Source organism: Mycteria americana, chromosome 7 (genome assembly GCF_035582795.1).
Source record: "Mycteria americana isolate JAX WOST 10 ecotype Jacksonville Zoo and Gardens chromosome 7, USCA_MyAme_1.0, whole genome shotgun sequence".
NCBI classification, from domain to species: Eukaryota; Metazoa; Chordata; class Aves; order Ciconiiformes; family Ciconiidae; genus Mycteria; species Mycteria americana.
The window spans coordinates 63,306,660-63,323,399 of NC_134371.1; the positions used below are offsets into that span (position 1 = coordinate 63,306,660).

Genomic DNA, 16,740 nt, shown 5'->3' on the forward strand with positions numbered 1-16,740 from the left:
ATCCCACAGACACATACAGTATTACTATTCTTGAGCCAACTAGCACTTTCATTTGTCTTGTACCCATAAATGGCCTTACTTAATAGACCACTACCACCATGCAACACTCAGTTTTAGAGTATTTGAATCCCCCATAAATACGTCTTCCTGAGGTCTGCTATGGACACAGTTTCTAACCCTTTGCAGAAGCCAGACTGTTGCAAAAGCTCCGTTTGCAGCAGTCCTTTCTTTGCGGCAGCGCTTTCCTATCGTGGCAAGTGTCTCTGCAGCACGGCCGTGCAGCATGCTAGATCCTGAGGGCAGTGTGGAGCACCAGCCTTCCTCTTCCTTCCCCAAAGTTTTCCTTATCCCTCTAGCCATGCTCCTTGCAATTGCAGCACTCCTGCTCTTAGCATTTTCCGCTACGCAGCAGAAAGAGCCTGATTTTTACACTTTCAAAGTGGTAAATATCAGGGGCAAACTAGTCTCTCTGGAGAAATACAGGGGCTCGGTAAGTCTGCACGGAGATGGGCAGCTCTCGCTCTGACTCACTAACCAGCCAGTCCTTGCATGTCTGCAAAACCCAAGTGGGGGTGGAGAGATTGTACATTAACTCGGTGCACGCATGCAGCTAGATTGGGGTTTACGACTCTTCTTTAACTGATCTGGAGAGTTGCCTGCATGCTTCCTTTGATACCGCTGCCTGGGTCTTTGCACTCTTTAAATAAAGCGTTAGCGGTCTAAGCTCTGTATGTGTCCGCGTGTTTTCCTTGTGCAGGCAGCTGCCTGTAGACGTGGCAGGCAGGGAATGCCTGCCTGCCTGCCTGCCTTTCATTCAGCAGGATGAATTGCACTGGGTTGTGGCTATTAAATTTGAAGCTCAGGAAGTCTGTACCTTTGTATAACTTACTTTTGGAGCTTATTTCTGCCTTTCCAACTGCATGATTTTCAGTAAATTATTTTTGCCTAAATCCCATTCCTTTTTAATGTTCTGCATTAAAAAAAAAAAAGATGGGATTTAATCAGTGGCTAATGCAGTTAACGGATTTCATCATAATTAGTAAAAAAGTGAGAGACATGATAAAGCAGTTATTTTAATATCAGCGTATAGTGAAATTGCAGCAACATCATGCTATTCCAGTTGTCACTTTTTAGTGTGACAGAGCAATATGAAGAAGGGCAATGTAGACACACATAGACTTTTATGATATCTTTTAAATTTCATTTACATGTTACATTCAGGAGTTCTAGGCAGAGCTTTCCTTCCCATTTTAAGAACAATTTCCTTGAATGTAACCTTTTTTTCATGGTTTGATTTTTTTTTTTTTTCATGGTTTGACCATCTAGGAAAGATGGTCAGTACCTGTGGAAGAGTGAAAAGGGAAGTTAGCACATGGGGTGCATAATACTATAAGCTCTCATAGCCACATTCACAAATTATAGAAGCTAAAATCAACATAAAGCCCACAACTGCCACCCTTAGCACTCAAGTGACACATCTTCTGTGATACAGCCAGGCAGTCCAACAGCTTAGCTGCTGCCCAAAAATGCAGGTGCCACTTCTCACTTTCACCCTTATTCTCCAGCTTTGTGTTTCCACCTTCCTTTTCCCCCTCCTCAGGTACTTCACTGAAATGTCTGAGCTCACTAGTCCACAGCAGCAGGTTACTAAAACATTGGCAGGAAGGCAGAGAAGGCCCACAGGAGGAGATCTATGTTTTCCTGAACTCAGTAGAAAGGGATGCTGGTAGATTTGGACCAAATGAGAGGTCTGAATCTTATCTGGTGAAAGTCCTCCTCTGCCTTCATTCACAATTCAGATACAGCGGAAGTGGTCCAATGCACACTCAAGTATCTATATTGGAAAAACCATAGAACCTATTTAATATTAAGCAATATTTGCTTTTTTTAGGAGTTCCTTCCAAAGGCTCTGTCAATAAATCCTGTTACTGGGGCATGTTTTGTCTGCAGGTCATCTGCAAATCTGTCCAAGCGAATACCACCTGTAGCTTCTCTACCTCAGGGCCAGAATCCACATGGAAAGGAGAAAAGGGGGAACTCAGAGGAATCCTTACAGCCACCCTGCAGAGAGCTGAGGGTGTTCATTCCCTCTGGAACAAGCTGCAGAGCCTGCCCTGGTATCTCATGAGCACGCCAGGTTAGGGGTGCGTGTCTGTATCTCCAATGGTGCTATGAAACCAGCCATCCTTGAGGCGTGACTGGTTTCATGAGGGAGAGCTCTAGAGCCGTACCTTGGAAAAGGTAACACCATTGGTGAATGGTACTCCTTGATCTCTGCTAGGCCATACGGAATAGTTTATTCCAAAACAGTCATGACCAGCTTCTGTAGGGAACAAAAAGATTTGCATTCAGAGAGCCTATTAATGTTCAGGCTAGCTGCTGTTTGAGAATGCATATGCACAAGTTTAAAGAAAATTATAGCAATAAAACACATCCCTTTCTGTCGTTATGTTGTCAGAGCTCAATATCAAGGTAGACAAAGGTTAATTAAAACTCCCATTGATTTCTTAAAATAAATCTGCTTAAATATGCAGTTAGATAAGTAATGTTAAGATGTAGGTTTATCATAATATTTTAAAGCTGTTAAAGCAAATAATATATAAGTACTATGAATGTGCTGCTGATGTTTTAAAGAAAGTGAGTCACTAGTTAGCCCCTGGAACAATAGTCTGCTAATTGCTAAACCTGCTTTTAACAGCCTTAAGCTTTCTGGCAGATGTAGAGAAAACATTTTCTTCAATTCAGTCACTCAATTAATTTAGTTAAATAACTACTTAATTTGTAGTCAAGAAACTAACTGGGAATTGAAAAACCCCAAAAGCTTCCAGAGTATATATAAAAAAAAAAAAAGTCTGCTAATTCTAAAAACACAAGAGCCATGCTAAGTAGAAACAATCAGTGCAATTCATGACTTGCACAATCTTTCTTCAATAACTATTAATATAAATTACTGTGTATTCAGATCGAGATAATTTTTCTTAGTAAGAAAAAAGTAAGACTGATTGATACTATTTCATTTTCCATTCAAGTGCGTCTTGATACAAATCACAAGTACCCTCCGTTATATAGTAAATAAGAAATGTACTAACAATTCTGAAATAACAACAATGAAAAAAATTAAGGAACAGATTTTTTTTTTTTCTGAAATAAATGTGCACAGACATTACCTATTCTCCAGTTTAATAAAAATATCAAAAATATGTGAGGGAGTACTCCCTTTTTATAGGGGCATAAGGAATTATATTGCCAGAATGCTAAAAATTTAGCATACATGCTACAAAATCAGGTGTGATATTACATCTACCTGAAAGCAGAGAAAGAGAGGACTATTACAATGGAAAAAAAGAGTACCAGAAGTGAAATAGATCAAAAAGCTGTCTGTTGCACTGTGTTGCGCAAGACCATCCTCCTATACTTTTTCCAGGCTACCATACTGATGTTGACCCATCTACATTAAAATGTGTGGCTGGAAAAGAATCAATGGGATCCACATAAGATTAGTTTTCTATCTAGTCTATCTACCTGTCTAATTCAATAAAGCTTATATTTTATTTTATTATCTCTATCAGATATGCTGTAAGAGGCAGTATTCTTACCAAAATAGTATCTATTTGGGAGTCAGATCTCCCAAGCATGAACTGTTCCCTGCTGTGTTTATACGTATCTAGATATAATAGTACCTATGTACCTGCCTGCCTACCTACCTACTACACAGCCAAGTACAGTGTGCTGAGGTGTAATTAAGCAGTGTTAGTGCAGTGCTTTGGAAATCTCGAATCAAAGGTACTATAATAATGTAAAAGCATTAGGCACTATAACAATGTAAAGTATTATTTTACTATTGAAAGTAATGCTAGGGACTTTGCATCACAGCTCTCTGCAATCCGAGAATGTAATATTACTGAATGTGCATAAATACAGAGTATAGCTACTTAATTACTGTACAAAGTATTCCTATTTTTTTCCATGAAGGTAACAACTCTGTGAGTTGGTGTAATCTGACACTTGTTGCTGGTTCTTCCATCAGTCAGATGGAGCCAGTTAAGAATCTCCAGGTCTAAAACCCTAAGTATCTACTGTCTCTGCTAACAGATCCACAAAGGGTTACTTGAAACTGATAGCAGATTCATAAATCTCTCCAGGGATCTTTTCCTCAAGGAGCTACACTGGTGTAAACATTAAGTAAACCAAGAAATATTTTTGCAATGTTAAATAAATGAGTTCATTACTAGAATGCATGGGTTTTCTAAGCAAAGAGAAGGAGAGGATAGTATTAAGAGGTCAGGCAACAGCTAATACAGAATTCAGCTTAAACTAAATAATTTTTCTAAGGTCCAGGATGAATTGTTTGCACTGCACACTAGGTGGTGTACTTGACTTGCACTCTCGGAGCCTAAAGTCAGTCAAGAGGCATATCGAACTTAATTTAAATCATTAATAGTTGTAAGAAGTCAAAGTACAGCCTCTTCATAAGAACAAAGAGAGTGACTGTTATTGATTAGAAATAAAAACAAAAGACAAAAAAAAATCGCCACATATAATCACTTCTGGTACCAAACACTTGAAAGATAACTTGGTAAAGATTTTTAAACAATCATTTTAAACATCCCTTATGAAATACTAATAAATCCTGGAAGTTTTTTATTATATGTGTTAGTTATACTTTTAGGAGGTTTGCACTATTATATTATGAAGTTCAGTAATGGAATGCATTTTTCTAAGGAAAAAAGAGATGCAGAATGTGTCTGCCATTCTAAGAAATGCTGTGTGTAGTTTCCTCTGATTTTGTGGGAGAACGTTTGGAAGTTTGCACCATTTGCAGTGTGCACTCTCATGCCTTTCACCACCATGCTGAGTAATCACTAGTTTTAAGCAACTGTAAATTAAAATTCTTGTTTCTTCTTGAGTGAATTCTTTCAAGCCCTCTGAACTTCAAAATCAAGTAAAAGTTGTAAAAGCTTGATTGTTTTCATTGGCAAGTTCATCTTTCCTATCTGTTATAATATGAACATAATACTTAGACAACCTTATTTCCCCCAGACCTCCAGTGATGAATTCTTATATTACCATTGTATTTGGGATAAAGTACCAATACATATGAATACAGTAAGGTATATGAATACTTCTGCATCATGAAAATGCTGAGTCTTAAGCTATATTTAAAAAACCCTCTAGAATTTTATATGAAAGAACTACAGGTAACTTTAACTCTTAGTGTTACAATTTATCTTTACTTCAATCATACTAAACTACAGTTGTCACTATGCTTGGTAAATACAGATTATTTAAAAAGAACATAACTGCCAATAGTTGTTTTTTACATCCAATATATAGGTTTTATTTGAAATGCCGACAGTCTGCAACAGGAATTCATCATAAAATTATCACCTCTTTTCTGGAAAAAAACAAAAATTAATTATACGCCGTATCTTTGGATGTTTTAGGAAATGGAATTTAAAATTTCAGGTAGAGCTTGTAAATGTAGTCTGAATGAATGTGATGCTTTGGAAGTTAGCTAGATGGCTCCAGATCATATTTCATATGCAAGTGTACAGGGATTGCTTAGGTTGTATTCTGTTGACACACTACACAAGGAAGATTACATCAATTTCTGCTTTATTAGATTAACCTGTCTTCCAGACAAAACATTGCCATTCCGAAACCACTTTAAATATAGCCATATACCTATAGAAGGTACCAAATGCACAAAGTAAGTGTTAATGTTTAACGTAAGAAATTATAAATACCAACATCCCCTTAGCTTTTTCTTTACTCATTCCTACCCCTTCTAGGGATTTAATCTTATTATCCAATACCTTACCCAGATTGTGGGCTTTTATATGCCAGTTTGTCTTCTGGCCTTAAAAACTCTATACACATGTAGTCATTTATTTTTCATATAATTTATTGGATGCACTCCATTCATATGCCCAATACACTTTTATATTTTGTATAAAAACATACACATAGGAATATGGAACAATAGTAACATTAGAATCTGAAATTTAAATTGAGCAAAGCCAGTGGTCACAGAACCAAGAGTATGAGACCCAGAGTCAAGATTTTTTACTTCCTTGTCTTGCGCTGCAAGATGAATCTACTGCAAGACAGCTACTTGCTGTGTAATTTGATCAGGTCAGTTAATGTGTTCATTAGGAAAGTTCAAGCTTTCCTCTTGCGGCATTGGGCCCTTCAATGCTGCTGTCTCACAGTGACAATAATGAAACCAACCTGCCATCTTTTATGAAACTTCCAAACTCTTGTAGAAAGATCCAATGTGAATAGCTACTGTTGTGTACTAGCACTGGGGAATGTGTTGGCTACTTTGATTGAATTAAAACTTTTTTTGCAATTTGAGAATGAAGGACCAGCTTCTGGGCTGATGTATAACCTGTAGAAACCCACTGGATTCAGTGTAAACCAGGCAGAATTTTGGTTCTCAAATCATAATGCTTTTTCTGCACTATGCCTCATTTTAATCTAGGTGGGTAGAAACATTTTTAGTATTATAGTATTTATATTGCCTTATGACTCTTACAAATTGATCTGAAAAAAGGAATAGAATGTAGCTATATGTAAAAGAAACGTCACTATAAAGTGCATAATGCTATTTTTATTAATAAAATCATATTGTATTTAAAAGATCTATGACATTCAGCTTTACTCCACTCTCAAGAAAATATTAGAAAGGCCTCAATTTATGTAGAATGAGTGGCAACTCACACTTACAAAATTTGTAAGAATAATAAAAACTGTAAGTCTAAAAATAAATTCTAGAAGTTATTTAAGGATAAAATATCTCAAAAACCAATGGAAAGCTCTTCAAGGCCTTGAGAAACTGTGTAATATGTTTCAGCTCAGGGTTAGGTCACTTACAAGTCCCCAACAAATTCTTGACAGAATCTGTTCCACCACATATTCATCCTTACACATGCCTCTATTTTCCTGTCATGCTCATCTGTGTTTGGAATTGTCCTCTCTGCTGGATCTGTGTAGGCAGATACATGCCCAGTGGTAATGTCTAAATGACACAATGCGCACAACGTCAAATGTGATCAGCTATAGGAATGACTTTAAAGGATAGTGGGCACAGTCTTCACTTCTTAGAATCTCTAATTGAGGCAGTAAACCTTTATGCAAAAACTGTTGTCATTTTGTCACAACTGAGTAGATTTACTCTAGAAATGGTGGGAAATGTTACAGTCCATACTGCATAGACCAACCCAAAATTCTGTAATTGCTTCTATTACCTTCCAGGTCAAGACATTGACACTAGCAATGATAAATGGATCAGCCAGTTCTGTATGAGTACTAAATTCTGTACAAGGAAAGATGCTGCAGAACGGATGCTTCACAACAGATAAATAAACTACCAAAAATACATTAATTTGCAAGTTTCTTTCATACAACTTGGTATATCTTAGCTGGATGATCATTTCTTAGATATGCTTAGAAACTATCCAAAAGGCAGAATGGTGAAATATAGATTCTCTGTAAACTGACAATTAAGATTGCTTAGCAGTTTATTGATTATCTTCATGGTTGCCAAATGGGAATACATAAAGTAAATATTAAATCTTCCTATTGTGAACAGAAGTCGATGTAGTTTCAAACATAAGTGTTCAGTCACAGTTGTCTAGATATTCTCATTTTTTTTAAATAATCTGCATCCTAGCCTACCTGTTGGAAAAGTCACATGTGCAGCACATTTTTTAATCTCTCTTGTTCTTCAGGTGTCACTAGTTGTCAACGTTGCAAGTGAGTGTGGGTATACAGATAGCCACTACAAGGCCTTACAACAGTTACAGAGAGACCTCGGCCCGTATCATTTCAATGTGCTGGCATTCCCATGCAATCAGTTTGGGCAGCAAGAACCAGACACTAACAAAGAAATTGAGAGTTTTGCGCGAAAGACTTATGGTGCCTCCTTTCCTATGTTCAGCAAAATTGCAGTCAGCGGAGCCGGTGCAATTCCTGCCTTCAAGTACTTAATTGGTGAGTAATCTGGAACACTGGAGGTTGTTTCCCCAGTGTAGAATTCCTCTGATATAAAATACCATCCGACAGAAAAAAAGGTATCTATGACTGTGTTCACAGAATCATAGCGCAGAATTGTCAGGCTCAAAGAGGTCAGAAGTCATGTAGTCCATCCTCCTGCACAAGGCAGGATTTCTCTTTATGTCACCCCTGACAGCTTTGTATAACCTTCTAAAAAGATCTCCAGGGATGAAGACACTACGATAACAGATGCCCTGTAAAAGCTAGTCTAATAAACCTCTACATGGAACATAGATCTTGAAGTATTCTCCTGTATGCATACAACACCTGATCTTCCTTTTTCCACTTTGCAGTCTCTTAAGTGCTTCTCCTGTGACATGACTGCTGCAGGTTGGATTTATAAGATTCATCTCAAGAGCTGTAGGATAAGTGGAAGCAAAGCACCTACGTAATTTACTTCAACAATCAAAAAATGAGACCAGGCACTAAGAGATGTCGTTGAATACTCCCTTCCTCATTCCTTGCCAAGCATTGCAATAGCCATACTGTACAGTTCCTCTAGTTCTAATCTGCATTATAGCTAGCACTGACACCTGAAGAGGTTCTGCTGGTTCTTAGCAGACAGCTGACAAAATACCCTGTAAAGCAGGATATTCTCTGTCAAGGCACTACTTTCTCTATCAAGGCACTACTTTGCTTGCATTGAACGAATGCTCTAAATACCATTTAAATGCTAAACTAAAATGTCAGTCTTTATCCAATGTGAAGGAAATGTCTTCCAGCAATGATATATAACAAAGCGCAATATGACATGGTATCACCTGAGCTGCATTCTGCAAGGACCATATCGCTGCTTCTTCTCTCCAGCACCACAGTGTTCTCCCACATACCACTGAATCTAAAGGAGTGTTGGTAGTATTATTTTTGACTACCTCAAGCACACCTCCTTCCAGGTGTCTGTAATGGATCTTTCTGCTAGCCAAACTTCCCTTTAATCCTTTTCACATCCTTCCAATTCTGTTTTGCCCAGCGGACATGTCACACGAAACTTGGCAAAACTTTGTTTCCCTGTTGGTCCACATGCAAAGGGAGGCTGCTGGAGGCAGTATATTTATGCAGCATAATGACAAGATAGTCAACAGTGTAGGTCTGGCTGTGTCTTGATGATACTTTGAAATATCTTCTGATTCCTTATGAGATTTTGCCCAATGTATAACCAATGGAAAAAGATGCTAATTTGTCTGTAGTGTCTGTACTTGTGCTATTAGTGGGATGAGGCTCCTGGTCTGATGGAAAATCCTGAAAATTTTGTTAGTCATGTAGCAGAACAGTAAAGGATAAGAATGCAACTCATGTAAAATGAGTATGTGGTCAGGGGGGAAAAACTGTAGTAGATGAGGATTAGGAGGAAAGCTCCTGGAACAATTTACTTTGTTATTTGTTCATGTAGCATTTCTTGAAACATTCTTCTGAAGCACATGATACTGGGTGCTTTTGGAGTAAAAATTCTGGGTAAGCAAGCAAATAATCGGTCCTGGTACAGCTATATTGTTATGCCAAATTCCATTTTCCTATCAATGTTTAACTGTTTCAGATTTATCTATATAGCACAGACACACACACACATGCACACACACACTTTAACAACGATTATAGTGCCTTCTCCTGTCTGTCTGTCTGTCTCAAGCTTGACTGTTTTCATTAGTCTCCAGGGGGCTACTGTCTAGTTAAAGCTCCCTGTCCGTCAGAAAATTAATCTTATTATTCAGTCTGAACTCCCTCTTAATTTTACATTCCTTCTTCCTCTGAGAGGGTAATAATCAGATTGACATAAACAAATGTCAGTAATTGGCTAACATGGTTTTCTTTTCTAAGTTTCTGGGTTTTTTTGCCTGTAGATTCTACAGGAGAAGAACCAACCTGGAACTTCTGGAAATACCTGGTGGACCCCAATGGGAAAGTAGTAAAGGCCTGGGACTCTACTGTCTCTGTTGAAGAAATAAGACCTTATGTTACAGAACTTGTAAGGAAAATCATCCTGAAGAAGAAAGATGAATTATGACTTTCAAAAATCCCAGCATGCCAATTACATCTTCATTGAGAATTAGAGCTGGAATTTGTCTTTTCACATTCCAAAAGAGAGTATATGAGGAGGGGAAATCATGACCAGTGGAATCTATATTCATCATCCTAAGAATGTAGAAAACAGCAAGTTATCATGGTCAAAGTAATTTAAATTTTTTCTCCAACTGAATTAAATTTGACCTTTCTGGGAAAGAAGAACTTATCAGCAATTGTTTCTTTCCAAATTCAAATTATTAATTGTTGGTGACATTATAGGAAGTCAGTTCATGTACCTGTAGGAAGAAGGCTCAGAATAACGAGCATTTCCTAACTGGGATCTCACTGACATCTACAATCCTGTTGTCATATTTTGGTCGTGAACTGAATGAAAAAATAAAGAAATGAAAAAAGTGCATGATTGAATTAAGGCATGTGCTAGGAAGAGGGCCAAAACAGATACCTTCAAACCAGGCAGACTTACATAGATACATGTCTTTCTGGTTACCAAAGCCAATTATATTTCATTTCATCTGCCTAGAAAGTCAGTTAAGAAGGGCATAGGGAAAAGACATCTATAAAACTTAAATGAAAGAAATGTGAAGACAAGTCTCTGTAAAAATTCTCCAAAAGCTATGAGAAGAATTTCTGCATTTTTTCACCCAGTAAAGCTTATCACATGATATTTAAATAGCCATTTGAACATCTGTAAGACCAGAGCCTCTACAAAATGGCTATTTCTTTCTTCTGTTAGCATTTTGCATTAGAAGAATTACTCTTGCCTCATACAATTGATGTTAAATTTATTTTTCAATTTATAACACCATCCGATTTTGCTGCATGTACAGACAAACATTAAAGAATCAACATTTTTCCATGGAAATAATTTTCAAATGTTTAGTTGTTGCATAATGTTACATTGTTTCATACCACATTAATGTTACAAATGTTTAATGGCACCTTTTTCAAATGTCACACTCAGGCATCTGCTCAGATTTCAGACTGCAGAACTTCTTAGCTCATACTAAAATAATAACACTAACAATTACAGCCTCATTGTTCTTTGACAGAAACCCTTTGAAAATCTTGTCAGCAAGAATTCTTCTTATCTTAACAAAACCACAATGTACAGGTCCCCTGCTTTTAACCCCAGGATGCTTTATGAAGAATCTAGTCTTGTCCAATTCCAGTATTATTGAAGAGTGAAAGCTTTTTTGTGCTTTGTAATGCTTTTTAAAGTAGCACAAATAATATTTGTCTAATATAGTTGTCAGCACCCAAGAGTACAAATAAGCCTTAATTGGCCTAACTATGGTAAGAACTTTTTCCAACTCATCACTGTGATTATAGATCTTCAGTATCCAAACAGGCTCTAGTTGAAATCAAAGGCAAGTATTATGGCATGCACTGGCTTGCAGAACAAGAGGGGAAAGAAGAGTACTGAAGAACTATCGGAAATAAAAGGGTTGATCCTAGAGTACATTATAGTTCCCATGCTTGAACAGCTGCTGCCTCCTGAGGTCTTGGACTCATTCTATGGAGTGGTCGAAGGAAGTAAGAGCTAGAAGTACTTTAGGATTTGCAGAAAGACCCTGAAGGGCAGAGATTGTACTGCACAAAACAAACTCAATTTGCCTGAAAGAAGCTGAGAGCAAGGTTTTTTAGATTTTAGTGAAAAAAAAAAGGGGAGGTGGAAGAGAGAGTAAAAGGCAGAAGTAACAGAAGTACAGAAGCAAAAAGAGAGATCAAGTAAGAAGAGAGAAATGAGAAGGAAGTGAAAAGACAGTTTGCAGCCAAAGACTCTTTGGGACAAATGGGCATGGAAATATTCATGTCATATTTATACTAATGAGCATGTTCCAAGCTATATCAGCTACTTCTCACTTGGAGTGTAAATTAACAGTGCAGGAAATCAGTGTTCGTGGCAGTGAATATGTTTGTATTTTCCTCCTCTGATGGTGAGAAAAGTGAACTCTATGGTCCATTCAGTCATTTAGTCTATTCCTATGTGAATCACTCTAGGACAATGGTTACTAAGGTAATCACAAAGAAAGGAAAATCAGGCCCAGCTGATACTGTGCTAGGACAGAGAATCCAACTACTAGAAAAGGAGGTCTTTTATTACTCTATAAACTGTTTCTCTTTTCTCTGTCCATTGATACTAATGCAATGCTCCAGCATGCTGTTAGCAAGTGCTGCAGGGCTTAAAATTTTCTCCTTAGAAAGTATGTTTCTATCTTATAACTGAAGCCTGGATGAGCCCAGACCATGCTTTGAAAGACATTTTACACCCTCTCTATTTCAATTTTGCGTGTCCAACTTCAAACAGAATGCTGGATTTACATAGAGATGATCTTGCATTCTCTATTAGACAAATTCTAGAAGTCTAGAGATACAATGGCAATGATCAGTTGGAAAGGGTTCAAACTATATAGACAAATATTGTTTGTGCTGCATTTAAAGGCATTACGAAGCACAAAAAAGCTTTCACTCATCAATAATACTGCAGTTGGGCAAGACTAGATTCTTAAAGCATCCCAGGGTTAAGAGCAGGGGACCTGTACATTGTATTTTTGTTGAGATAAAAAGAGTTCTTGCTGACAAGATTTTCAAAGGGTTTCTGTCAAAGAACAATGAGGCTGTAATTGTTAGTGTTATTATTTTAGTATGAGCTAAGAAGTTCTGAATTCTGAGCAGATGCCTGAGTGCTATGAATAACTTAATACTGATGACTGTTAGAGTTGGTGTTCTTACCAGTTCAGCAATTTAAAGGGAACTAAGGTAAGTATTACATACCCAGGCTTTGAAACAACAATGAATTTGAACAGGCACATGATTTTAAGCACATAACTACTCTCTCTGAAGTTAACAGAAACATTTTCATTATTAATTTAAGCATATGGCATATATTCCATCCTTTGTTGCATTGGAATCAGTTTGTAGAACAAATGCTTTGGTCTTTTAATCAAAGTTACAGAGTAAAAGTAAATATTCTTGGTTGTAGATTAATTCATATCTAGTCATGCTGTAAGTACTTCATGACTTCCTGCTCAGAAAAATTGCAAAGCAAATTTGCACTGGGTTGAATTTGTCTGTTGAGACTATATAGAGGGCATGCAGAGATCAGAAATTACTTTTTTGGCTCATGAGTTCCAACACTGTTTAAATCTGACAGAGATCTTCCCTACAGCAAGTCCTGACAACTTTAAAACAGCTCTGAATATATAGCATGAGACTATTTTCTTTGCAGCTTGTCTGCTTTGCAGAGAAAATATTAGTGTGCATTAACAGATGAGCACATTTATGCATGAGAGTGATTATCTTGATCATCTAAGACTTGATCTCTTACAGTTTGCAACTTTGAAGGTGTAAACTCTTGGCATGTTGATTTAAACACTAAACTAAATAGAAAAAAGAATGTAATACAGTTTTTTGGGTATTTTTAAGATTTAAGAAGTTAAGAGAACACTAATAGACAGCCAGCTGATTAGGGATAAACCTTTCCCAAGTTTCAAGTGTGAAGTTGTATGCAATGAAAAGGTATCATTGCATGTGCAGATGGGAAGTTCAGGGTAAGTGGTTTCAATGTCAGAGGAAGATTACAGAGCAGAGGCATTCTTTTGTTACCAATTACTAATAAAAAGCTGTATTAGTGCAAGTATGGCAAGTGGATGTATAATCATTTGTCATCTATCAGGAAATTTCTCTGTCCTGTGAGTACTCAATCTGGTCTCATTTAGTTCTCTGTCAATTCTACCTGTCAATTTAAAAAGTTCATTGCTTTTCCAGCCTTTGACCTCTGACCATTTCTTTTGATTCTTTTCCTGATGTCTCTTTCTGACATAACTTAAGTTGAAAGCCTCATTCTACAAAGTATCACAATACCTATTAAAATGTATTCTTAAAACATCTGTTAGGAGGTCAAAACACAATACTTGAAAGGAGGAAAAGGGGTCCAATGGAAGGTGTAGTAATTTGAAGCCATTTCTATTTTCTCTTTCTTCTGGTTAAGTTCATAATCAGTGTTGATTTTCTCCCTTTCTCTATTAACAGTAGGACAACAGAGGATAAAAGAGTTTAAGATGCTTCTGTTGGCAATGTTCTGAAGGGGGAATCCTGTCTTCATACAGGATGGAAGAGGATCATTCTAGTTTGGTTCCAGGAGTAGTGGTAATTAGATTTTAGCACAATGGACTACTCTTGGTGGAATCATTCTGACTTGGCTCTCAAAGAATGCTCTGGCCATGCTTTCGTGCCATAAAACTCAGGAGATGAGCTTCACCCTCTGCCTCTGCTTCTGCTAGAAAAAAAACCCATTCCACTGATGTAGGTGAAATCGGTTGGCCAGGATCAAGGTAAAACAATTTCTCCTGAGTCTGTCCTAAGATATGCTCTTCCATAAGTTCTGCACCAGATACGCAAGTTCCATAACTGCTACTGATGACAGTATCAATGAACAAAAATGACCTGAGTTTACTGTGCATTCTAATCTTACAGTGAATACTTGCCTCTGTTTATTTAATATCCTTCAAAATGTCATTTCTAAAGCACTTAAATATTTACTGAAAATCCCCCTGAAGAATCCTTGTTTAAAATAGTATCTGTTAGGCTGAAATGCACCTGATCCTTCCAAATAAGCCATACTCTGAACTCCTTCCTGGAGACTTGATGCTTTGTCAAAGACACACATAATTTTCTTCTTCCTTCTGAAAGCATTACGTATGCACTAAAGCACTGCATGTGAAAAAGCTGCTGCAGATTTCTGCCTCATGTGATGTCCAGACTGGGTACAATCAGTGTTGGACTTTCCTTCTTGCATTGTAAATGTCTCCTTTCTGATACTAAGCATGTGAATTAATCAGTCTATAATCTCATTTTCCTCTCATTTAATAGAGTTGATAATACTGCACAAAATATTTGTGACTTAATTAATGAGTGCATGAAATAACATCCTACATGGAGACTGGTGCTCAAAAAAATACAATATAATATGAACAGAAGTCATAAACCAAGAAACAAACAGAGCTGTATACTAGCCATGGCTACACAGATGTGTTGGAAGGGCTGAGTGCCTAGCGCCTATAAAGATTTGGCCTTTTTTGTGTATTACATCACTAACAGCCAGTTATAAACTCACTTTCATGCAGTTCTCTATCAGCTTGAATGGCATAAATGCAGGAAATCAGCTGTTCTCAGGAACCAAAATCACCTTGAGCCACAGCAACTGGGGAATAATGAAGTAAAATATGTTTGAAAAAACAGACAGTCAATTGTGCCTCTAGGACCTCACTATCAATATAGTTCAGTTAGCAATCTTAGTTCGTATACTTTAATAGCTTTCAAAATAAATTAAAAAAACCCTCAATATATACACAAACTCCTATAAGTAGTATTCCACTTACTGGTCTCCTTTCCTGTTTGCATTAATTACCTGTTGTGAATAGCAGGATGATGTCTCTGGGACTAGATGGTGACTCATCAAAAAGCGACTTCATGGTGGGGGACTGACTTTATTACCATTATTCTAAATAAATTTCAGCTCTTGATTTATGAGCTGAATGGTTTACTTTCTAAAAGGAACAGACTGGCAGCAGTCAAACATTCCTTATTTCCAGAAAAGTAATGAATGCTCAGCACTCTCCTAACTGTCAGGCCAGGTTCGCTTTTGCCACAGGCTTGCAGCAGTGAGCCAATACACTTGTTATTTCTCTTCCTTTTACATTCTTATGTGGAAGATGACTACTTTTAAAGGTATTATAATAATTGGTGCAAGACTTAAATACAAGCAATGAAATGACACTGCATTATTTTGAAAGAAAGTCCACAAAGTTCTTCAACACTTAAAGGCATATATTTCCATACTGCTGATATGATCTCATTCACATTCTGCCCCAAACCCTGGAGAATTTCCAGAGATAAGGGCTACTTTTGTAGTATAGTTAGGCTTTCTAAATTTCTACACTCAAAAGATAATGTGGAAAGCCTTAAAGGTTAGGAGGATTACCATTTATGTTTGGCCTTATATAGGATTCTGGTTTTAATTGTTTATACAACCACAATTCTTGCATGTCCTTTTTTTTTTTTAAACAAGAAGTTTTCAGACCTTCTGAGAACAAATTGCAGTAATATAAAAACATTACAGATTTCCTATAGGCATTATTCTGGAGCAGAAATTAGATTAGAATTTAGAGTGGGAGCTTCTGATGTAAAAATGTCTAGTGTGATCAGAATTCTGAATTTTAGACCTATAACGAGATAAAAATTCAAATTTCCTTTGGAATAGGGAGATCAGTGCTTGTGTCTCAGTCTGAACCTTTTGAATATGAAACTTAAAATGCAATTTAATTATAAAATAGCAACCAGTGAAGCAAATAAAAACAAAATTGAAATTCCACCCTCTTATTCTTATCTTTCTTTACTTTGGTACAAATGCTGATTTAAAGTCAACAGTAAAAAGAAGCGTGCAGGAATCACTCAAACTGCATGATTTCATCACATTTATATACATGCACTTACAGCTAACAGTTATTGCACTGGCTCTGAAGCAAAGAGGCTTCGTGTCATATATATGTTTACAAAGCTGTATATATGCATGATGGAAGCATTTCCCAATAACTAAACCAGCTAATTTGGAAAAACATCTGTGTGCTGCTTTAGAGAACTTGTTAATATGAAGTGAAT

At 37.0% G+C, this 16,740-nt stretch overlaps 1 protein-coding gene across 2 annotated transcripts; it reads left to right on the forward strand.

Annotated features, from left to right (window-relative positions):
• The first annotated feature begins 250 nt into the window (after positions 1–250).
• Positions 251–13,717, forward strand: GPX7 (glutathione peroxidase 7). Of its 2 annotated transcripts, XM_075508758.1 has the most exons (5): positions 251–490; positions 7,734–7,995; positions 9,029–9,077; positions 9,118–9,141; positions 9,897–10,037. In XM_075508758.1, the coding sequence occupies exons 1-4, from the start codon at positions 284–286 to the stop codon at positions 9,131–9,133; spliced, it is 534 nt and encodes a 177-aa protein (XP_075364873.1). In that variant the 5' UTR covers positions 251–283; the 3' UTR covers positions 9,134–9,141; positions 9,897–10,037. The 2 variants fall into 2 exon arrangements, with proteins under 2 accessions (XP_075364873.1, XP_075364872.1); XM_075508757.1 differs by lacking the exons at positions 9,029–9,077; positions 9,118–9,141 and having other exon boundaries at positions 9,897–13,717.
• Positions 13,718–16,740: the final 3,023 nt, after the last annotated feature.